This window comes from Melopsittacus undulatus, chromosome 3, assembly GCF_012275295.1.
Source record: "Melopsittacus undulatus isolate bMelUnd1 chromosome 3, bMelUnd1.mat.Z, whole genome shotgun sequence".
In the NCBI taxonomy this organism is placed as follows: Eukaryota; Metazoa; Chordata; class Aves; order Psittaciformes; family Psittaculidae; genus Melopsittacus; species Melopsittacus undulatus.
This window is the reverse complement of record NC_047529.1, coordinates 43519717-43543821: the sequence shown is the minus strand read 5'-3', so window position 1 is coordinate 43543821 and position 24105 is coordinate 43519717. Positions and strand designations below refer to the sequence as shown.

At 44.2% G+C, this 24105-nt stretch overlaps 1 protein-coding gene across 1 annotated transcript; it reads left to right on the top strand.

The window, feature by feature from the left end:
* The first annotated feature begins 5469 nt into the window (after positions 1 to 5469).
* Positions 5470 to 24104, top strand: B3GAT2 (beta-1,3-glucuronyltransferase 2). Its single transcript, XM_005153311.4, has 4 exons — positions 5470 to 6018; positions 16128 to 16272; positions 23371 to 23519; positions 23599 to 24104. The coding sequence occupies exons 1-4, from the start codon at positions 5470 to 5472 to the stop codon at positions 23683 to 23685; spliced, it is 930 nt and encodes a 309-aa protein (XP_005153368.2). The 3' UTR covers positions 23686 to 24104.
* The last annotated feature ends 1 nt before the right edge of the window (position 24105 follows it).

Genomic DNA, 24105 nt, shown 5'->3' with positions numbered 1-24105 from the left:
TAGTGATAAACAATTTGGCTTATTAGGAAAAGGAACAAAGCACTAGGGAAAATTATTTCAAAATGGCCTATGTGCATACATAAACATGCAATCTTCTTCTTTGTCAGCTCGGGCAGCTGGTTGCTTGTTGATGGAACAGCACAGAGCCTGTGTACACTGTTTTAGCAAGCCTAGCCTGGTCTCCACTGCCTGTCTTTTCTGACACACAGTGTCCTATCTGTGAGTGTGGGATCCAGGGCCTTCACTTCTGAGTTGGATGGTTAAATTTCTTGGGGGCTTCCACAAGTGGACAGTGTAGGAAAATGTGTTCTCCTAGAAAAAACAGTAGGTGATCTAATGAGGCTGAAATAACTCTGAGGGAGCAGAAGAAGACAGAAGAAATTATGCTTTTGCCACATCCTGTGCTGGGGCTTCCTTTTATTTTCCCTTTCTTTGCCCCCTTACTGATGACAACATACCTCTATGCAGACACTGAGGGTGGGAATCCGTGCCTATCAGATGGCAGGATATTATTCTCTCTGTAGGACACCTGGCTTAATCATTGGTCTTTTGGGCCTTCACTAATGTGTAATAAACCTGTTCTCATTTAAATCCCTAGATACACTCCTCAGAGATCAGGCTTGTGCCCTTGAGTGCAGAGTAGAAAGTGGATGCTCTTTGACCCTCCTTTGAGGTGCAGTCCCAATGCTCTTTTCTGGGGGGCTAATCACACATTTTGATTGACTAAACAATGCCAAAAGGTGTGAAAGCAAACACTAGAAACTACACTGACATATTTCATTCAGACACGCAGGCTAGTGTTTTGTCTGTTACAATTTAAGTCACCTGTTATCTTGTCTTACCCATCACAGAATTAGGTGCCTTTTCATGCCAGAACTGATTGCCCACCTTCAGTTACTACCAGCCTCTGTTGTTGAAAGAAAACCACTAAAAAGCCCAAAGAAATTAACCTTCCCTGGGTTTAATATATTCAGTTCCAGCCATATGAAATAGGAACTATTTCTCTGCAGTGTTTTATCCACTACTTAAAAAATAATTGCACATTTTTATATGTTTATCCAACTGGTTTTGCTTCTGCTTCCCACAGGACTGTTACAGTTCTATCAGCTGCAGAAACTACAAACCCATGAATTTTCATAGCTTTATTTCAAATGTTATCTATAACTCAGGCTGTCTTCCCAATATCTGAAAAAGATCAGTCTGTAATGTTGCACCTAGCTTGAGCAAACCCTGATGTTCAGAAACCGAAGGGAAATTCAAACAGAGCAAGCAAAAGGCTTGGCCAGTTTGTCTCCCACTCTCCACCATGTCATGTCCAGTTGTGAGGCTGGGTAGGTAGGCTGGGTGGCATTAGCAGGGTCTAGGTGGAGCTATCTGATGGGTGGGTGACCTGAGCAGTGAGGGGAGAAACAGCAAAAAGAACTGAGTTGTTTTCAGGAAAGTGGAACAGTACATCTATGGCACAGCTACAGCAACTCTCCCCTCCTACAGATGTTGGAAGGACTGAAACCAATGAAGAAGAAAGAAACTGAGGCACACAATTGCTGATTAACATTACAATCCCTTCTGACTTTGTCCAGACAGAAGATTTAAGAGTCTGCAGTATGCTTCAGTTTGAAAAAAGCCTCCATGGGCCTGTGGAGAATATTCCCAGGAATGAGATTTCTTTTGTGTGTACATGCACACTGGTACACACACGCTGTCAAGCATTCTGCTGCCAGAGCCAGGCATGCTTTGCTGGTAAGAAGCACAAGGAACTGAAATAGAGGTGTTTTGTTTTGCTTTTTGTAAAGCAAATGAAAAACTGGGTACCAAGTCCCCACACATCTCTAACAAAAATCTTTGGAGAACAGAGGCAGCAATCAGCAATCCCATAATGGATAAGCCAAGACATAAACTATGGCAAACAAACAATTCTGGACCAGATGCTGAAGAGTAATGCCTGCCCACATGCTCTGATACAACCCAGAATATACACTGTACTGCATACTGTGTGTGAAACCATAGGAACAGCCTGAGTCACACAATGATTGGTACCATCCATCACAAGTTAGGAACTTGTCCTCTGTTTCAGAGTTGCACCTGAGGCCTCAAATAAAATGTGACAATTTCTATAATAACCAGGGCTAAGGTGTTTGGCAGAAAAAGCTATCTCTGTAGACAGTTTGTCCCCACAAATGGAGTTGTTATTTGACTGAGTTACTCCATTTTCCAAAGAAAGAACATTTTGCTTTGCTTATCAAGAAGCAACAGTTTAATAAATAGCATTTGGTTTGCATGTAGTGCCTTCATTATCTTTCACCTTTCCATCTGAGATCATCTGTACCTAAGGCTGACAGAAAATACCTCTGCATTATTTGGTATCACACGTGATATACAAACCCCGAGCCTCCTCTGTGGCAAGTGAAAAAATGTTACAGTGGCTCTGGGATAAATATATAGTTACTGTGATTTGTCATCAAATTTGTTGTCATTGTTCAGCCTGGAGAAGAGAGGGCTCTGTTGGGAGACCTTAGAGTAGCCTTCCAGTACCTAAAGGGGGCCTACAGGAATGCTGGAGAGGCGCTTTTTGCAAGGGCATGTACTGACAGGACAAGAGGGAATGGCTTTAAACTGAAAGAGGGGAGATTTATATTAGATATTAGGAAGAAATTCTTCATTGTGAGGGTGGTGAGACACTGGCACAGGTTGTCAAGGGAAGCTATGGATGCCCCATCCCTGGATGTTGTTCAAGACCAGGCTGGATGGAGCTTTGAGCAACCTGGTCTAGTGGAAGGTGTCCCTGCCCATGGCAGGGGGGTTGGAACTACATGATCTTTAATGTGCCTTCCAACCCAAACCATTGTGATTCTGTGATCAAACTGTCGAGAGTCTCCTATGTTAGACATTACAGGTCTTGTGTACAGTTAGAAACAGTAGCTGCTATGCTAGCAAGTGTGGAGAAAGTTACCAGCTTTCAGGAACACAATTAAAGAGATGAAAGAACACCAAATAGTGCATTGAGATACCTCCCTGCTACTGAGTGTTTGCACTCCTTCCTAAACTGCTGCAACGACAGTCAGCTGTGCCTCTTGCTGCCTTCATTAAGGTCTTATAGTCATAAACTATTAAGTATTCTCCCTGAGCTAAGCTCTGAATACAACACCCAAGTCCACTAGAGATAACAATTTTAGATGAAAAATATCAAAGATTTAAAAAAGCATTTTTCAGTATTATAGTATTTCTGGGTATAAAGAATGTCCACTAAACACATCCATTTGTAACCCTTAGTTTCTAGGTTCTGCCCAAAAAGGTTTTAGGGTCCTGACATGGTATCCTAGAGTACCTGGAAGTGACTAGCTGAGAATTGACTTTTCCAAATAACTACTGGCTTGCACACAAGAGTGAGCAACAACTTTGTGGTATGTTGCTTTAATGCGTATTTTCACATTATTTGAACAAATTATCTCTGTAAATAGGATTGTACTGTAAATGAGAAAACAGTGGTAAATTCAGTCACTGGAGAAAGACGGTGGTGAGATGATTGTCCTCTAGATAAACTGCATCAGCACAAACCAGGCAACAGTAATTTCATGTGTGAGATGTTTCTGATTTGGATATATTGAACTATTTATGCCCGCTGCATTGCTCCGTATTATTTCATTAATCATGTAACAACCCTTCCACTCCTTCAAGAAACATACTAACTCTAATTAGCTTTCTGCCACACAGATGTTCCTTCATCTGGATGTTCAGTTCCTGGTCCCGTGCCACCCTCACTTTGACATGGATTTCAGCTTACATTGCATCACTTCAGTGTCCTCTCTGTGTGTGAGCCCTCTGGGTTAATATGTCCTTTTGAATAACAAATAGATTGCAGATAGATACAGATGATAAACATACATAGTGTCCACATTATCTGCATTTGCTCCATCTCTGGCAGTGTTCAAGGCTAGGTTGGACAGAGCCTTGGGTGATATGGTTTAGTGTGAGGTGTCCCTGCCCATGGCAGGGGGTTGGAACTAGATGATCTTAAGGTTCTTTCCAACCCTAACTATTCTATGATTCTACATGCAAACGTGAAGGATGCATATAAACCAGAAACAAAAGCAGTAGTTTTAAGCCAAGAAGGCTGGTGTGAAGACGTGACCGATTTCTCTACCCCACGCTATTCCTACCAATAAATCAATTCATCAGCCATGAATCACTGTTTCTTATCTCAAACAGTGCACAAGTCGATGAGACCATGATTTGATTTAAGCGTAAACGTTTTAATCAGAAGATTACGGAGAAGTTGGTAATGTGTGAAGGCTGATCCTGTGCCTCTGTGGTTTTATGCAAAGTGAAGTTTTAAAAGCGTTTTTAAGCTGTGAGTATGTGTTTAGTTATGACAGCAGGGAGTGTTGAAAAATGCATCGGAAACTTCTCTGCTAAGGAAGGATTCGTCAGAGGTTGTAGATGGTGCATTTCACGTGTGTCGTGGCACCTGATGAATGGCTTTGCCTCAAAATACAGACTGGTGGATTATTATAAAATTCTCAGAATGGTTTTTAAGAAGGTGCTCGCAAGCCCACCTGATTTACAGGGAAGTAGCAGAACAGGAAAAGAAAGGGGTTGCGATTCAGGCGACCGCGGACGCGCAGGGCACCAGCTGGGGTCTCCTGTGCCTCCGTTGGGGGGAGCGGACGGGCGCGCGGCGCCGACTGACAGACACAGCGGAAAACCGAGGGGAACCGCACTAAGCGGCCGCTTATGTGCAACTTCTGCGGAGCTCAAAACCGCTTCTCCTTTAAAAGACCCGACACAAACATGAAGGGAGCGGCTGCGACGGGTAAGTACTTGGGCTCGTGCCCCTCCATCCCCAGCCCGGCCGGGCCCTCCCTGTCCGGCGGCCGCCGCTGCCCCGCAGAAAGCGTCCGGCCGCGGGCAAAGTTGGCTCCCGCCGCGGGGGGAAGGAGCCCGCGAAGCCGCCCCCCGAGGGCACCGATGGCAAAGCCCCGCGAGCAGCCTCTTCCCTCGGCCGGCGATGCCCGGGGCGGCAGCCGGAGAGGAGCAGGGCGGGGCTGGAGCCCCCCCGGCCCCCGCCCGCGGGAACCCTCCCTCTCTCCCTCCCGCCTTCCCCTCCCCGCCTCCGCGCACCGCCAGAGCCGCCCGGGGAAGCGGCGGAGAAGCAGCCTCTCCCCAGAGCCCCGCCGAGCCGCGACGGCGCTCCCGGCCCGGCCATGCTGAGGGCGGAGGAGGCGGCGGAGCAAGGGCAGCCGCTTACGGAATAGAGGAGCAGCGGGAGAGGGGCCGGGCACCTGCCCCACCGGGCTGCCGCAGGGCACCGCGGGGCTCCCCGACCTGCAGGAGGAAGCTCTTCCCGCTCCGCGGAGGAGCGCGGTCGGGCCGAGGGCAGCCCCGCCACCCTCCGCGGCCATGCGCTGAGCGCCGCCGCTCCCGTCCATGGGGCGGCGCTGAGGGACGGCTCGGCTCGGCGCGGGGGGCAGGATGAAGTCCCTGCTCTTCAGCCGCTTCCTCCTGCTGCTGCCCTGGGTGCTCATCGTCATCATCGTGCTGGACATCGACAGCAGCCGGGCGCCGCTGCCCGCCCGAGCCCCCCGGGGCGGCGCGGCCGGTAGCGGGGAGCCCCGTTCGGCTGCGGCGCGGCCCCCGCCGCAGCGGCGCCCCGAGGCGGCGCTCCCCACCATCTATGCCATCACGCCCACCTACAGCCGCCCGGTGCAGAAGGCCGAGCTCACCCGCCTGGCCAACACCTTCCGGCAGGTGGCGCGGCTGCACTGGATCCTGGTGGAGGACGCGGCAGCGCGCAGCGAGCTGGTGACCCGGTTCGTGGCGGGCGCCGGGCTGCCCTGCACGCACCTGCACGTCCCCACGCCGCGCCGCTACAAGCGGCCGGGGCTACCCCGCGCCACCGAGCAGCGCAACGCAGGCCTGGCCTGGCTGCGGCAGCGGCACCAGCATCTGCCGCCCCCCCAGCCCGGGGTGCTCTTCTTCGCCGACGACGACAACACCTACAGTCTGGAGCTGTTCCAGGAGGTGCGTGCGGGGCCGGGATGGGGGCGCGGGCGGCGGTACAGCGCCGGCCTCCCCTCGGGCACTCGCTGTTCCTGACCCTCGTCGCCCCGCCCGGTGCCCGAAGCCCGGGCATAGGAGAGCAGAGCCCGATTGCTCCGGTCACGGCAGCGTAGCCGGTGTGTGACCGCCCCTCCCCACCGAGACTTTAAGTTTCTTGTCCCTCTCTTCCACGCTCCTCCAAACTTTTACTGCCGCCTGTTCGTTTTCCTGCAGAGCGAGGCAAGTTTAGGGTTTATACAAGGGACCCTGTGCTTTTGTTAAAGACAGGAGGAAAAGCGTTCTCTGATGTTTACTGTCTTCAGGCTGCGTTCCTCTCCCTGCAGGGAAAACCCGCACTCGCTATCCTTCGCAGCTTTCTCTTGGCGCGAATGAATCAGTCCGGAGCCGGCTCCTTCACGCGGGGTTGCCTTTTTGAAACCTGACGCTTTTCAAAGCAGCAAATCGTCTGTGTAGTGGCCAAACACCCTTTCAGGAGCCTCTTTTGTGAAGGGACCCGTTTCTGTCTTTATTGCAGCTCCTTGGTGAAGGGCTTTGTTTCCTTTTCGGTGGGAATTGGCAAGTGGTCAGGGGAGAGGGTATCCAGCTTTCTTTCTGGGCTCCTCCTGGCAGGAAGGAGTGATGTGTAGTAAATTGGCGTAAAACAGCAGAAGAAAGATTGTGTACATCTTCCGTGACAGTTAGAAGAGAAAACTTGGCAGGAAAATGAGGAAGGGAAAGGGAAAAGTAAATGGGCAGCAGATAGGGAACGTACAAGACTTCAGACAAACTGTGGTCCTGGTCGTCTTCGGCTGGCAGATGGTAGTGCATTCCCCATCTTCTGCAGTTGGGAAGCATTGCGCTTTCTCACATGCTTCACAGTCAGTAGGTTGAAATGATCTCGATACGCAGGAAAGTGAAGCACGTGAAACTCCCGAGAGCAAGTTGCTGTAGCAATGCTTACATTTCATTTGCGTTTAGGTCTGTGATGCATCCCTCTCCATTTCCAGCATGGGGGCAGGCTGAAGGTCCCCTTTCAGCAGGGATGCTCTACTTATTTTGCCCATTTGGCATTCAGCATTGAAGCTGCTAATTTGCAGACCTTTGCCTGGAGGCTAAACCTTTGTTGTAATTGATTTTCTTAAAACGTCGTGGCTGTGCTTAGGGCATTATAATGCAGAGTAATTCGTGATGGGAGTGCCCACCTCTGTTGGGGATATAACACTAACCTGGGTCAATCTTAAGGAGTCTGTAAATTGATACCGAAAACAAACTTTGCACAATGAGTAGTGTAGGATGAAAGGGATTTTGAGATGTATCTCTTACTTTTTATTTTGGAGTTCTTTTTTGTACCAAGCTTAGGGGCAAGCTAAATAAACAGTATCGAGTAGATGTATCACTTGAATGACCCACAGCTACTGAAGGGGGTCCAGCCCGATTTATTCTCTTATCCTTTTATACTATTATTCTGATTGCTGTGAATGACGAAACAAAAAGGTACAAATCACCTCTCTGATCAGACAGGCAGTGCAGAAGAGCAAGAGAATAACTGCCTTAAGGGTTAACCTTGAAAATTGCAAGCACAACAAGCAGTCTGTGTTTCCTTTTGCTAACAAGAATGGAGACCTCCCGCTCCGCAGTCCTAAGGCTTCTCTTTCACCAGGCAGGGTTCAGCTGCTGGGGAAGAGGAGGCTATTTGGAGCCCTGCGTTCACAGCCAAACACGAGTGAGTTTTCCCTGTGAAGTGCGGTTGGAAAGCTCTGTTACAGGAGTGGGAAAGGAGTTTTTGCTTCAGTGATTACTGCAAGTTCCCATGGCCGTTTTCTGGGGTCAGTAACGGGCTGTGTGCAGGGTCTCTGGGACACGCTGGTAGTAACACGGGGAATGCTGTGTCGACCTGGCAAAGTGAACGGAAGTCCCTTGGTAGCTTTGCCAGTGGAATGTGTCTTTACGGCGAGTGGGAGACTGGAGAGAGCCGGTACTGTTGTTTTCAGTAGGGTCACTGCTTGAGGGCGGGGGTTTTATGTTTTTCTTGTGAAAAAAAAAAAAACCCTTCTGCCTTTATGGATTCTGGCTCGACAGCTCTGTAGTAAATCCCAGTCTCTCCTTCAGGAATTGATTGATTTATGAGGGTAAACTATGCTTGTCTTCTCCAAGCATGCAGAGATCAGCTTCTGAATGCATTGTGTGCAGATGAAATCTGGTAGTAATTCCTGTCATGAAAGTGGTGGTGGGGATACCTGAGAGGGAATTTTATTCAGTGTGCTACCCTGCCAGCAACAATTTCCAGACCTGCAGCCACATAATCTCAAAGGAGGTCTGGTAAACTCTAGTCTGCTCACCAGGGAGGATAGTGTAAATGCAGAGGGATGAGACAGGAGCTCTGAATTCTGGTGCTACCACCATCCTATGCTGGCTGGGTGACCTTCAGGATGTCACTGATGCAGCCCTGGGTACATGTGGGTCCCAAACTGCCCGCAGCAATGTCTGCTAACATCTGCCTGCAAGCAGTTATATACATTCGCTGGCTTACGAAGCAGTACTTCTGTCTTCTTCCTAATGACTTTCTTCTGAGGCAAAGCTGGTTTCAGTAACAGCAATCAGCTTAGGGGGGTGGGAACCAAGGCTGTTTAGGACTGTGGAACCAACATGAGAGAAACACTGGTGTTAGGATTGTGCTTCACTCAGAACTGCCCTCAGTGAAGGATCATGTTTAAAGCAGCTCCTTTGCTGTGGGTTTCCCCTGTGCCATGACAGAAGATGGAGCCTTTTAAACAAAACAAAATCAACAAAGGTTTTACTGACAGTTGAGGTGTATAAACCATAAGAGCATGATCAAAACCGAGCATGCTTTGACATGAAATGCCGTAAGAAACTCCTGAGAGCTTTTGGTGAGGGAATTCTAATCTCTGTCCAAAGTACTTCTGTCTACTTGAAGTACTAGAAGCACTACTTATAGTAGTGGGTACCATATATTTGATATGGAGTGAACTGGGCCCAACAGACCTGGGCAAAATGTGTTTGATGGAAATTAGGAAAAAAACACAATCCAAACAAACAAAACCCAAACCAACAGCTTACAGTAGTGTTTTGCTGGGAAATGTCACCGTCTGTAGTAAATCTGGAGCCCTCTGGTGCTGTTTATAATTGTCTTTTTTCCTAAGAAGTACAGTGGCATATGGGTGTATAGCTTAGTTTTTGACTGGCAAAACTGCATCCTCAAAGTCAGGTGAGCAGGGGCCGAGCAGGCTTAGTTGTCGTTTCTAGAACAGGGTGGAGAGCTTGGTTTGCCTTTGTATTCAGCATTGGATCTGCTGAACATTTTGTTAGGAAAGCCTCAGCTTCCCTGAAAAGGCTTCAGAGAAAGGACTGGTTTCTTCAGTGTTGTGAAATTCTTTAGAGTACCAAGTGGAGCTGCAGCAATGATGAAGTATTTCCAGGAATGGAGGTGTGGCCTTTAAAGTTATATATATATAAAGAGTATAGTGGTGGTTGGGTGATGTTTTGGGATGCCTGTCTAGGTTGTATCTGTAACATCTGCATGTAGTTTGCTCAAACACCTAAACTGAGATGTATGTGAAATGGAAATGCTCGTACCTAAAATATGATCTCCCTCACTGTCACCCAGCCCTTTGGTCACTGGTGTCTAGAATTTCCTAGCAAGATCCGCTGAGTGCCTGGAATGGGCAGGGATAGCGCATACCACTGTCTTGTCTGAGTGTGAACTGAGGATTTGCAGACTGGGTATCCTTAGAGAAACCTACACTATAAAGTATGATCTGAATACAGCCTTGCAGCGTAGAGTTCAAAGTAAATCACAGCATTAACTGTCATTTCTAAGATGGGGGAAAAAAAGCCAAAAAAGACCCAAATCAAAACCCACAAACTTTTATTTAATAGCTTAGCAGTTGGCCTTGCTGCCCTCTGAATTTGGGACCAGAATTCAATCTGCTGTAGCTGTTGCCTGCACAAGAATGCCTTGACTGTGACTGCAGAGTTGAAGTTGGAAAGGAGGTAGGAGAGAGCTCAACCCCTTCTCCTGAATTTGAGGAGGTTTTTGCAGGTAACTCAGAATTCATGGGGCCACAGAGAAGGTGAGAATGTGATCAGGGAAGAGGATAGTCAGCTGGATTGCTTTTTCCAGGAGTATCTTAAACATCAAATTAAACAAAATTCCCTGGTATTTTGAATGTATGCTGTTGCTTATGTGGTGGCCTAAATTGCCCAGGTAGGATCAACTTCAAATCAGCCAGATGGGAACAAAGATTCATGAACAACAGAGCAAAAATAGGAAGCAATTTGTCTCAGCTAATGGACGTGACCTTCTCACTGAAGGCTAGGGCTGTCTGACTCTGGTAATTTTCATGGTGGCCCCCATAGAGCAGAGAACAGTTTCTGTGAGTGATTCAGACTGAAAACATTTTCTTATGCCCTTGCCCTTTACTCTCCCAAAAGGTGTGTGTGGAGGTAGCAGGTACTCTAAAGGCACGTAACAGTTTGTAGCCTGAAAAGATAAATCCTCGTAAACAAAAATAGAACAGAAATGCTTGCAGGCATTGCGTGTCTCCTGGGCTTTGGTTCTCCTGTGATCATCTTCATTAAACATTTTGAGACCAACTCACCAAAGACACTACAGAAGAGGTGAATACTCACTATTTATTCTAGCTTTGACTGGGGAAGGATTAGTCCTCCTTCAGTAACTTTTACTTAACTGTCCTAATCTTTATACACTGCATTAAGCTAAATTCTGTGTATTTTTAATGGGTATATTTATGCAAAGGATTTAAAAGTAGCATAAGTGAATCTGCTTCTCTTTGAAAACCTGGAGATCTTTTGTGTCTCTTGGAGCTTGTTGGAAAAGTCAGATTTTTGCTGTAGTCTTAAAATAGCATTCAGTAGTCTAGACAGAACTCAATATTAGCTGGCAGTCATTAGTTATTTTCTTCATAATAAAGGCTCTAAATATGAGTTAGCAGTGCCTCAAATACCTTTCTAGTGTATAAATGATTTAAGGAGACATGACAGGTTTTAAATGTGCACTGACATTCTCCTTGCACGTAGACATGTAATACCTATGCAGAAGAGTCTGGATTAGAAAAGACTGGTAAAAAATGAAATAGCTTAAAAATGAGAGGAAACAGTGACAGAATAAGCTATTTGAAAGGGATTTACCCAAGTGAGGGACTCTGGGTGACAGTACCAAGCACTGTCAGTTTTTGCACTTTGGCAGCAGTCTTTTTTACCTGTGAAACTGATGCTATGAAATTAACTGTGAATGGTCAGCAGCTCTTCAGAGGTACAGTGAACATAACCTAGTAGAGGAGCAGAAAGGGGGATGCAGAAAAGAATTAAGAAGGGTCAAAGGAAGCATGAATAGCAGACGTTTTGGAAGTCTTGCCCTTCCAGGGAAATTTCCGCCAAACTGCTTTAGCTACATTTAGTGTAGTTTTCTCCTGTAGGGAAACAGTGTTGACACTTGTGCCCACAGATGCTGGTGCAATTTAGAAACATGGTGCTGGTGTAATTTAGAAGCATTAATCATTGTATTTGGTATGTAAAATGTTGCTTGAGACACAGGGAAATTATCTTCCTTCTTCAGTGTAGATTGGGTTCGAATCAGCAGATTAGGTTTAAGGCAGATGTTTGGAAGAAAGCTAATAGTGGGATGGTGAAGCACTAAACCCGATGACCCGTGATGGTTGCTGAGCAGGCTGCATCAATGATTGACTTCTATTTGTTTTGAGTTGTAGACCCTTTCTGTGAGTTTTCCCATGATGACATGCCCCTTACAGTCAGGTAGACCAACAACAAACTTGCTTTTTAAAGTTACTATCCCCTGAGCATCACAGTCCCTGAACCACAAAAAAATAGTGGTGCAGATTTTCTATGACTCAGTGCTTCCTTTGAAGGGATGGTAAGTAGGGGCAGAAGCTCCATTTAATGCCTGAGTAGCATCGCTGCAGCTGAGCTGCTCTGACTTGTGCAAGTGCATGAGTTTTGTTGAAGCAGAATTTGGCTTTAAATGACCTGTGAGTGGTGCAGAATGCCTGTGTCAGAACTGATGGGGAACCTGGCTGTGCTTCTTCTTTAACCCACATCATCTTCCTCTGCAAAAGAGTTGGTGTGAAGGAGCTTGAGATCCTATCTTTGGTAATAATAAGTCAGAATTTTGTACAGAAATCTGCTTGAGTCTCTCTGGGGCAGCCTCAACGGTAAGCTGTGGCCTGACCAGTATAGATCACGGATTACACAGGGCTTGAAATGATAGAGGGGGAGGAAAAAACCTTACTGTGTGTGACAGTCAAGTTTGTGTTTGCTGAGAGCTCTGACTCCCAAATAGAAGGGCACTGACATCACGCTGCAGAAACACTAGGATGGTTATTCCAGTCTGGAAGCTGTTTCAGTGTAGGAGTATGGCCGTGTTTCCCTCTGTCATTTGCTTTCATTCCCCTTGGGCTTTTATATTTTGTAACTAGCTTGGTATCTTCCCTATCCATCAGTCTGGTGCATCTCATTAAGCAACTTTTCTTGATTGACTAATGAGATGCTATTTTTGGCAATGTTTTTATCACTGCCTTTTATTGTGCAGCTACATTTTCTGCATTTTTGTTTGCTATTCTTTAGTGGTTCCTCTGTTGCTACTGTATTTGCTGTTACATGGCCATCACCTCACTGGGATTTCTTTCGTCTGTTGTTACCGCTTTTTCCTGTCATTTCTTAGCCCACTCCTTCACATACATGGGTGTGTGATGTTTGCTCTCTTCCCCCCTTTATTCAGGTTTGTTCTGCCATTTTTTAGAGTCCTTTTCTCATCTTCCTCCTATGGCACTCTCCTCCTTTGCCTAAGACTCCTTTCAGATAACCAAAAAATAAATAGAGAACAAAAACATTTCCAGAGGGAGATTCATCCTACCCTAAGATAGCTGGCTAGGCCAGGCAGTATGTGTCATGTCAGTAGATTCCTGTCACCCACTGTTAACTCTAAAAGTCTAGCTAGGATAGACCAAGTGGGTGACTTAGAGAGTTAAGTGTAAGAGGAATACCATTCATGTAAGCTACCAGGACTTCAAAAGCTGAGTATTAAAACAGCATGTACTACCGCGCATTAAAATGACAGAAGAGTAGTTCAGGAAGCTGTTTGTAACTTATAGGATTTTGGCAGTTGTTTAACCCACAACAATAAAGCTATTTAGAATTAGCATGGGTTTGAATCACCTTTTTGTGTCCCAGTGATTAGTAGCATCAAATTCCAGGCACAAACTGGCCTTTTAATCCAAATAATGGCTTTCTCCCCATCATACATAAATACAGTGTTAACACATCAGTACATTAGCTGCAGTAGTGCTGTTTTCAGAAGATTAAAAACATTCCTGCTCTCATCTGCTTGGCATATCCTGAGGCTGTAAGGTATTTCAGAGTTAGCATAAATGTGGGTCTAGCTGTGCTCTCTGTTTTTACTGTAAGGGATTGCTGTATTTTTGACACCTGCTTATTTCATTCTCTAAAAATGTCATCTGTGACAATAAAGAAAGCAACCCGAGGACAAAATAAAGAGCTTTGTAAAGGGTTGGTTACTTCCTTCTGGTGTGTAGTGGCTTTACCGACTTAACTCATAGGCACTGAGATGGGCACAAGGCTGTAGTAATTAAAACTTGGATCATTTCATGCCGGTTTCATGAGGTCAGTGAGACACTTTTCACTGATGAGATTTTACTACACTTAGTGTGCGGTAAAGTATTAACATAGATCAGCCTGGTTCCCTTAGCATAAATGCTGTGGCTGCAGTTGACCCAATTCAGGAGTCTCGTGTGATCTGGCTCATTCTGCAGTGCAGCTGCCCAAACACTTGCTGTGAGAAAAGGCAGTGCATGAGCTTACCATGCACCAGCTGCTCTCCTGTAGTTAGAGCTGTGCCTGCCCTTGTCCTGCAGCATTTTATGTTTACCATGGGTACATGTAGTTGGCACGAGATAGCTAAATGCTGTAAACCAGTACACTAGTGATTTATTCAGGTATCCACACCCTGTGGAGGTGTTAACAACACAAAAGGTTAGTGCGTATCTGTGTTCATCTTGTGGTTAATACTAGTGTAGCACGGTTGAGTGTATTGTAGTTCGATTGGAAACCTGTTGGAAACTTGCCTGTGTAGACAAGCCCAACAGGATGATACTCTGTGTCCATGTTTGCTGTGTTCGGATGTTAATATAAATACACTGTTAGAAAAACTTGTGAAATGGATGTACTATCAAAACCAGAGCTAACAGATCTTCATGAGAAGATTTGACTGATTTCCACATCCAAATAATTAATCACTAACTCTGCATTCCCTAAATGGGAAAGACTGGAAAAATAATCTTAAGCTGGGAGATCAGCTACAGAAAAACATGTTTAATAATAACCTGTAGGGAGATTCATGACAGTCTCTCACTGGTAATTAAAAAGTGGTTTGGATAGAATCCTCATCATGAGAAATCCCTGTGTTTCTAAGTGCACACATACCCTGTTCTTGTGCAGTATGGACTGAGGCTGTGGAGTGAGAGGGTCTCACTTGGTGCAACAGTTATTAGGGTGAAAGTGAGAAAATTCTGCTGTTCTCATATACACAAGGAACTGGAGGGAGAGGAAGCACATGCCTCTCTTCTGTGTGTATATACGTATTTGTGGATTTTCACATACTTATTTTATACCTCCCCTATGTAGAACTTCTCCCTGGAATCTGCTCATGTTTCTAGCTTAGGAATGTGAACCAGAGTGATGTGGTGTCTTTGTTTATTTCTGGTGCATTTCCTGGGAGTCTAGATGGTATGCATGATAAATCTTTCACCTTGGCAGAAGTGTTTAATAGTTAACCAAGGTTGTCTTTTACTTCAGCAGCTAGGAATAGGGGACTGCAGTTCCAAATATGTAAAACTGTGTTTGTTTTTGCTAAGAGGAGTGCTTGGAAAGAGAAAGGCATAACCTTTCCAGAAGGAATAGGCCTCAGCTGCAACAGAAGACAAAAGACTTGTTTTAAAAATTGATCAAATTCAGCACAGGTTACAGTGAAATACATTAATCCTTGCTTAAATAGGATCACACTTAAGCTCAGTAGTTAAAGCAGTGGCTTTTGAATCAGTGTGGGTAAATTGTGCGATTTGCTGTGTCCATGCACTTCTCAGGTTCTCACACCAGACTGTCAGTGATTTTTCCCATGGGGAGCAGGATGTCAGGGGTGCCATCATCCTGTTTACTGGTGAAATGTCTACTAACCAGTGAAGTGAATTCACTGTCTCCCGGTCATGCATGCTTTTTGCTGGAGTAATTTTTTAGTAGCTATAGTTTCCTCTAGATTAGATGAGGATCATGTTTCCAGAATTGCATTTAGTTACATTTATACCACTGGGAATAGTTCCCATTACTGATGGCAAACAAGCAGAAGCTTCCTGCCTCACCTGCTTGCTGTCCTGCTTGGAAACTTAGCAGAGCTTTTCAAGAGAAAATGTAGAAGTTAAAGAGACTTAGCCCAAACCACATCTTTTTTTTTGTGAGCCTTTAAGAGTTCTGAGCAGCATCTGTTGTACAAATCTGGTACATTGTAGGTTGGGGAACAGCTGTGTGTGTTGCTGTTTCCCGTACTCAGTGGGTCTTTTACCAAACTAATTGTATGTGTCTTAATGAAGTGTGTATTTGTTAATCTCCAGTCTTTATGGGCTTGTACAGCACCTCAACAATCTATAGAAATATGCCTATTGCCAGAATGTTGTAGTCTTGCGGATAAAAAAGATATACTACACCTTTGAAAATCCAAACAAGCAAGAAAAAAATACTGTTGTTTTTTTTCCACAGCTTTTAAAATTGTTGATGTAAAAATAATAAGAATAAGGTAATTTCAGTAGAATTCAGGTGCCTGTGGGCTAGAGAGCTGGAGATTTCAGAGAAAATGTGTGGGCACACACCACTTTCAAGTACTTACTCTCTTGGGCTGAAATCTGTAAGCTAGATTTGCTTTTAGATACCTCATTTGGATGATTAATATATAGGCTTTCCACCCACACTGACAGAAAAGGCCTGCTAGGAAACAGTGCCCGCAGTGACTCTGTGCCTGCCTCTTGCAGATGCGGACGACCCGCAAAGTCTCGGTGTGGCCCGTGGGATTGGTAGGAGGACGAAGGTACGAGCGCCCGGTCGTGGAGAACGGCAAAGTGGTCGGCTGGTACACGGGCTGGCGAGCTGACAGGCCCTTTGCTATTGACATGGCAGGTGAGTCTTCCAGCACCTAAAGGGGGACTACGGGAAATCCGGAGAACTTTTTACAAGGACATGTAGTGATAGGACAAGGGGGAATGGCTTTAAATTGAAAGAGGGGAGATTTAGGTTAGACATGAGGAAGAAATTTTTTCCTGTCAGGGTGCTGAGGCACTGGCACAGGTTGCCCAGAGAAGCTGTGGCTGCCCCATCCCTGTCAGTGTTCAAGGCCAGGCTGGAGGGGTTGGAGCTACCTGGTCTAGTGGAAGGTGTCCCTGTCCATGGCAGGGGGGTTGAACTGGATGATCTTTAAGGTTCCTTCCAACCCAAACCATTCTATGATTCTATGTGCCAAGTGTCACGGTACAATGTATTGTATGCAATAAACATAAGAGAAACATTCATGTTTCTCTTACATTTGATTACTCAGTGTAAGCAGCTTTTAAAACTTCTAAAGTGTAGTTGCTGTATGTAGCTCTTCAGCACTACAGATCTTGGAAGTCTCAGCTTGCATACGTCATCTAATTCAGTTGCTGTTTGGTAATGTCTGAACTTTCACTTGTTTTGAATTTTATGCGGCAACTTGGCTTTCATGTTGTCTACATTTTTTTTGTCTTAAACAAGTTAATTATAAATGAATTAATCCAATTAATTTGTGCAAGGAGCTCCTGCCATTTCATTTTGTCATCAATCAACACCAGGCAGTAGGAATGCAGGCCCTTCTTGGACCTGATGTTGTAAAATGCTATTTTATAATGAAATTATTTGTTTTTTATTGGCTATTTGGAATGCCAGTGACAACTGTAGATAGAAACACTGGGCTTAGGGGAAAAACATTACTACAGCTACAGTCTAGTAGATGAAGGTGGAAAAGCTTCAAAATGGATCTAATCAGTCTTCTGTTGTGAAGTTAGTGTACCACATAGCTGTCTGGCTGTCCATGCTTGGACAATCTTTTGCATATATTCATATCTGCCACATGAATCATCACTGTGCAGAAGTCTGATTCCTGATGTAGAGCAGCTGGTTTCCCAGTAAATGATACAGTATTTGCACTTAGGTATCTTCTGCATTCAGGATGGAGAGGGAAGGGGGAAAAGGCAGGAATACAAGGGCAAGAGTGGGGTAGAAATAGCTATTTTCTTTTTTTCTGATCCTGTTATGTTTTGGGAGAGGGAAAAGGACAGTGCTTTTTCTTCTCAACAGAATATTTTTATATGGATTGAAATGTTTGATGAAAAATACATACAGTATTTACAGTACAACCGGTTAAAAAGAGTAAAGGTGAACTAATAGCTGTTAACACTTCAAAGACAGAAACATCAACAGGGGATTTTTCCTGCATTGTAGGAACATTTCAAGTTAATAGTATCACCTGGCACAAAAATAAGTATCTGAGTGTTCAGATACATTCCTCAGGGGAGTAGGTATGTCAGTCCCCAAACCTGTGCAGCCTTTTGAGGGCTGCAGCTGTGTATTTGAACAGAGTCTCTGCCTGGGGATTTATGTACATACTGATGCTATGCTGTAGAAGTGGTTACTTATGGGCATTATAAAGATGATAGCATGGTTTATAATTCATGAACAGCAGGCAAAAACCCATTACACAACATTGGCCAAGGGACTCTAACCCAGACATGGAGACATACATGGGAAGTTCTTAAGCTGCTGTTTACAGTGTGCAGTTGCTGCCTGAAACACCGGTGTGAGGGAAATGCAGGTCCATCAGAGCACTGCCTGCTCATACTTTTACCCAAGTCACAGAAAGGAAGGTTACAGAGACAAGGATACAGCCTTGAGAGTACAGGAAAGTGTTGCAGATGCAAAAACAAGGAATTACTGCTTTGTGAGGGAATCCTTACGAGTCTTCAGAAAAATAACTGAAGGAATGAAATGACATTTTTAATCTCAGCAAGGAGAGCAGGGAATGCTGTGTAGGCTGGCAAAAAACTACATTAAGTAAGTTCACACCTTCATTCCCCTCAGGAACATGGCAGAAGATAAATAGAACCTGTAAATCCAGAACTGCATCGGTGTTGGAACAGGTGCAGTGTACAGGATGGGTGTTCACACTGGGTTTTCCATCCTTGCCCCTACCTGCCTGAATCCCCAGCATACTCCCGGGGACTTGAAGGACTTGCTAACAAACATGAGTCCATGCTGTGGTACATCACTGGTGTTTCTTCATCCGTTAGCACCAAATAGGCAAGCAATTTAGGTTATGCCATATGCTGCACATAAGGAAGATTAAGGATCAGTTTTGAATGTATTACCATGAAAAAACAAAATAGGTGTGTATATGAAACTGCTGAGCTACCTAAAGCTGCTTATCATGAATGTTCTGATGGCCAAGGCACTGGTAAGAAGGCTCCCTTTGGTTTACAGAACTGTCTTTTCATAGTGATTTTACAGGGGCTGGGTGTGAAAAGAACTGCTTAGAAGGTTTGGAAGCACTGATTTAACTGTTGGCTGTTCGGAGGAAGTGTATCCTTGCTTTTAAGCACATAAAATTCTTATTCTATACTTCAAAATAGAGAGCCAATTCAACTCTACTGCAAATGGAGCCAGGTCCTGCTGATTTTACTGGGACCAGCTCAAAGAGCCTAGCTGGCCAACTTCCCTAGATGGTTCTTTGAAATACACTCTCACGGGGCAATCACACTAGATCAGTTTAGTAAACACTAGTTGACACTGCTGTTCTCCAATGCTGAACTGCATTTTGAAAGCAAAGTAGTTGTTTCCTGTGTAGCTTCTTGTCTGGCAGCCAACACACCAGCTGAATTAGCTCAGGTGGGTTTTTCATGTAAGTTATGCCTCTATTTTAACTGTAGGTGGGTTCTGAAGTTTGACACAGACTTTCTTACCTTCAGGGAAGAAAAGTGAGAGAGTTGAGTGTTGGAAGCAAACGGTAACATTGATTCTGAGGTAGGCTGTTGTTTATCATGGACCTGATTCTAAATCTTCCATATTAAATGATGCTGTTAGTGATTTACTCATGGCTTGTTCCCAGTGCCGGAGTTTTTGGCCACCCATGAGAAGTTAGATTGTGATTCTCCTAATGCCAAGATGGTTCAAGGAATACAGATGCATGCTTTGCATTAGCATTCAGGAGCTACTTCAGCCATTGAGATTAGCCCATGCCTGTGAACAGAGCAGATTTTGTGATTCTGTGAGCTGAGCAGATTTTGGACTTGTGGTCCAGAGCCCGTCTCCTGTGCCTTAAGTTCCTGTGCTAGGGTCTGAGCCTTTTTCTGAGGATTTTGCTATATTTACAAGATCTTTAGTACATCTCATCTTTCTTACAGTTCCCTGAGAAAAAGCTTGGTCTATTAATGACGCTATAAAACATGGCATATTTTGTCTGAATCTAGAAGAGCCACTGCTGGAGGTCACAAGTACAAACAACAAATTTGAGTGGCTATGGAAGACAGCACACTCAAAACCCCCTCCCAACCATCCCTCCATCAAAGGGTAACAACTATTTTAAATGCCGAGTTTAAAATCCAGAGCCTCTTCCATGGTGAATGTCAGCAAACACTTTTGCTCTGGTTGAGCCTCTTTGCCTTACTGCAACCCAAAAAGTATGTCACAGGGAGCAAGTAACTTGAAAGAAACAGACTCCAACCTGTGGCATGTTCAACACACCAAGGGTAGTAATTTGAACTGTGTGGAAACCAGTATGTAGGTTTCAGCATCAGCACTAAGCATTAACATTTATACACTCTGGAAATGATAAACACTCTGTTCCCAGCTTGCCTTCAGCTACTATCCTATCTAGAGCATTCGGGAAGCAAAGACATTTATCACAGCAACAAAATCTTTAAAAACCAGCTCAGTCTAACCGGATAAAGAAGAATGGTTCTGCCTTTAACAGAAGCCATTGATCTAACACAAGTCAAGGTGTGAATTAACAGAAACAGCCTCTGAGGAAAGAAGCACAGATGTAATCTTTGCCCTGTCTCCCAAGTATCTTGTCCTCCAACAAATTAATTCTTACCCAGGTGGCTCATCAGCCAAATAGATTTAATTTACAGCCTCGTATAAACCACAAAAACCCAAAACCACTTCCTCACATTACAGCTATGAAATTTTCCAATGGCATTTTGTGTAAACTTAAGCCCAACATGACCTTGTTAGGGATAATGATCAAGTGAAAGAACTGTATGTGTGTAGCGCTGCTCAGTTATGCTACACTGGAGGCAGTAATCCCAGATTAAGCCGTTTGGGGATAGAATTCAAAATAAGTGTCTTTTCATCTGTTACCACAGGATCATTATCTACTGAGAGAAATTAGTGCCAGACTGTCAAAACCTGAGTCATCTCCTCTTCTTTTGATGCTAAAATTATCTTTGATAAAAAGTCAACTGAAAGTTGTCGCTGGAAAATGGTTTTCCCTCAAGTCCATCTTAAGTCTGTCAACATTAATAAAAACATCATACCTGTGAAATTAAAGCAGTGATAAAGCAGAGCTGAAGAAGTAGAGACAGTGAGTTTCCTTGAGTTATTTTCTCTCTCCAAGTTGCTGCTTTACTAGATTCTTTTAAGAAACAAAGACTGCATGACTGTAGGAACCAAACCTCAGGCCACAGTCCAGGCAGTGCACAGTACTCCATGTCCTTGCCACATGCAACACTCTCTTTAATCATTTGACTTCTACTTGATGCCTGAAAACATGGGGGACTTTTGATAGCTCCCTAAAATGGTGGTTTGCAATAGCATTGCAGAAAGGACAAGTTACGTGCAGGGAGAATGGTGCAGCTGAAGATCTCTGCATAGCAGAAATCCACCCTTGGAACGGAACTCAGTTTTCTCAACAGAGGCACAAGCTTTCCAAGTACTGAGTGTAGGAGAAATTAAGGTATAGATAAGTGTGGGCTACAGGGGCCAAGGAGCCACGCTGAGACAGCAAAGAAAAGCAGCAGAAAAACTGTGTGTCTCTTTTGCTTAGACTGGAATTCCTTCACCACTCTAAAAACTAGGACTCTTCATTAATTTTGGTGCTTACTTTTCTTCTTATTGGATGATGTTCCGGGCTCAGCTTAAATCTTAAACCTTAGGCATTTTAAAAAAGAAACAGCAGCTCACACAACTGACCTGGGCGCCAACAATGTCTTCCCTTCCAAAGCAAACATTAGGTTTATTGTGCCCAAAATACCAACGACACTAAAGCCCAGTTGCAGAATTTATAACTGGTTCTAATTGAGGGAAAAAAAACAAACCCAAACCCTAACCAGAAATACTGAACCAGGCCAATTTGTTCATCAGTCATAGGCCTACACAGTCATCTCTCAAGGTGTAGACAGCTGGCTTTGCACTGCAGCTGTCTCTTGCTGAGGGAATTTAAACTCTCAAGCGCAGCTCTTCACAAGCAATTGCACTTGGCTACAAAGAGCACTGGGACAGAGTGCACCCTGTGCTCCCTCACAGCCAGGCTCCACACTGCAGGAGACAAGAAAGGCCTGCAGCCTGCTGAGGAGAAATGCTTACCTGGGAATCAAAGCCCAAAGTGCTGTTCTGCCTGGCACCGCTTACCTCAAGCCAGCAGCTGCAGCTGGGAACAGCTGGATCCCAGCACCGCTGCTGGCAGGTGGGGCAGTCTGCAGAGCTTAACCATAGGGGGCAAGGACAGGCTGCAGCCAAGCCTTGTACCTTCTGCAAGTCTTATTCACCAGAGGACTCTATGAGCTGTGGATAAGCCCTTTCCATCTAGACACCTGCTCTTCTTTATCTTATAGGTTATAGCCTTCCTAAGGTTAAACATGTTTTTTGCAACTATGTCCATCAGTGAATTGGGACCTCAGTTTACATCCAGCCTTCTACTAGTCTTCATCTGCCATCTCCAGATCTTTAAAAAATAGAAAAAAACCCCAAAACATTTTCTGGTGTCTTTCTGTGCTTTGCTACAAGCAAGCACATGACTAAAGTTGTTTCCCTATGCTTCTTTACATATGATGTAATAAGTACTCCCTTATGTTTTCCTCTTTAAAAGGTTCCCATAAAAGCCATGGAAAATACAGTAACAAGATAATTCTAGTAAAAAAGGGGGCAGATTTATATTCCATTACAGAAAGTTATGCTCTTGTTTAAATTGAGAAAATTTTAATACTAGCTTTTGAATTGAATGTTCTTGCAGTTTTCCAGAACAGATGTCAAAATTGTTACTACTTTTGTCATAAAGAGACAGCTGGAACCACACTGAACTGACTCACAAAGGATTTCTTTGGTAGGCTTGACAATTAGACATAAGGAGTTAGTTCCAAATATATTTTTTCTTTACAAGTGTATCACTCAAGTTTTGAGTCATACTTGAAGAAGCATATATGTGACTGAGCATTGCTGAATGAAAACTGGAGAGTTCTATAAATAATGGCAAACTGGAGACTGATGGGAGATGCCTCAGAGGGGGCAAGTTTGCTCAAACTAGTCATTACCCAGTTTGTAATGTCCCCTCAAAGAGCCCTAAAGTATGTTACTAGTGGAATGCATGAAAGAAAGGCATGTGTGCTGGTGAAGTCCTTCCAGTCGTGCTGTGCAGTGCATGTTATCTGTTGCAGATTGTCTTGCAGACCACCACTGATGAAATGATTCACAAGTCTACAGTAACTACACAGTATGCAAGGCACAAGATTAATATGGTTTGTCTTTCATCAGTGATAACAGAACTCTCTAAAGACTAAAATTCCCTAAAGGCTAGAGTTGTTACAAGTAACATTTTAACCTCTTTTTCCAACTCTCACCTTCAAATGCAGGAGGGCTAGTATAAATTTCATGCATTTTACTTAAAATTTAGGTTTAGTTCTTATTCAGAAGTAGAGAGGAAGGACAGTCCAAGATTTTAGCAATACCTGACTTTTCAAGCAAAAAAGCATATAATCTTCACATGACAGGACATTGATTCAATATGTTAAAAATATGGTGCAATTAAAAAAAATTGATTGCACCTTCAGGGCAAAACAAAACCATATAGGATGTACAAAACCTACCAAATACTATCTATCCATATAATCAAATCTAGTCATGTTAAAAAAGGACATGGGAGAGGTCTAGTCTGAAGCCCAACTTGCACAAAAATGCAAAGCCTAAAGGTTTTTCTTCTCCTTTTTCCTCTCCAAGGATTTGCTGTGAGTCTTCAAGTGATTCTGTCGCATCCGAAAGCCGTATTCAAGCGGCGCGGTTCTCAACCGGGAATGCAAGAATCTGATTTCCTGAAACAGATAACAACAGTGGAGGAACTGGAGCCAAAAGCAAACAACTGCACAAAGGTACTGATTTTCCCACTTACTGAAGAGCTTTCGGATCATCTCTGTAGATGCCTGTACTAACACAGATGTTATTTTATAGGTTCTTGTATGGCACACGCGAACAGAAAAAGTAAATCTAGCTAATGAGCCAAAATACCACCTGGACACAGTCACCATTGAGGTATGACGCAGAGATACAGTTACACAGAAGTACAGTACAGTGGATGTGTCAGAAGGTGTTTTAATTCAGCCAGTTAAAACAGTCTGCTTCTGTGTGAGACCTTTAAACAGGCAGCTGATGGACTCCTGTGGAAGCAAAAGGAAGCTGTCAGATACTCTAATAAGCAAATCAAGTGGGTGTGCTTCGTTCTAACTTGTTTGCATGCATTTCTGAACTCTCATCTTAATAAACTGACACCTTTGTTTTAAGGCTGTTTCCACATAGTAAAAAGAATCTAAGAGAAATTTGGCTGCACTGGAATATTTTCAAAATCACCATTTATGTATATACTTTTTGTATTTATCCAGCTTAATGGTGTAATTATAAACTGTTTTAACTCATGAACTGCTGATTTAAATATCTGCATAAATAGATCCTCCTCCAAAC

Bases quoted from the DNA above. Each gene is read 5' to 3' on its own strand.
- B3GAT2 (XM_005153311.4), top strand. From the start codon at position 5,470: ATGAAGTCCCTGCTCTTCAGCCGCTTCCTCCTGCTGCTGCCCTGGGTG. The intron at 6,019-16,127 runs GTGCGTGCGGGG...TGCCTCTTGCAG, and splicing joins GTCTGGAGCTGTTCCAGGAG to ATGCGGACGACCCGCAAAGT. The intron at 23,520-23,598 runs GTACTGATTTTC...GTTATTTTATAG, and splicing joins AAGCAAACAACTGCACAAAG to GTTCTTGTATGGCACACGCG.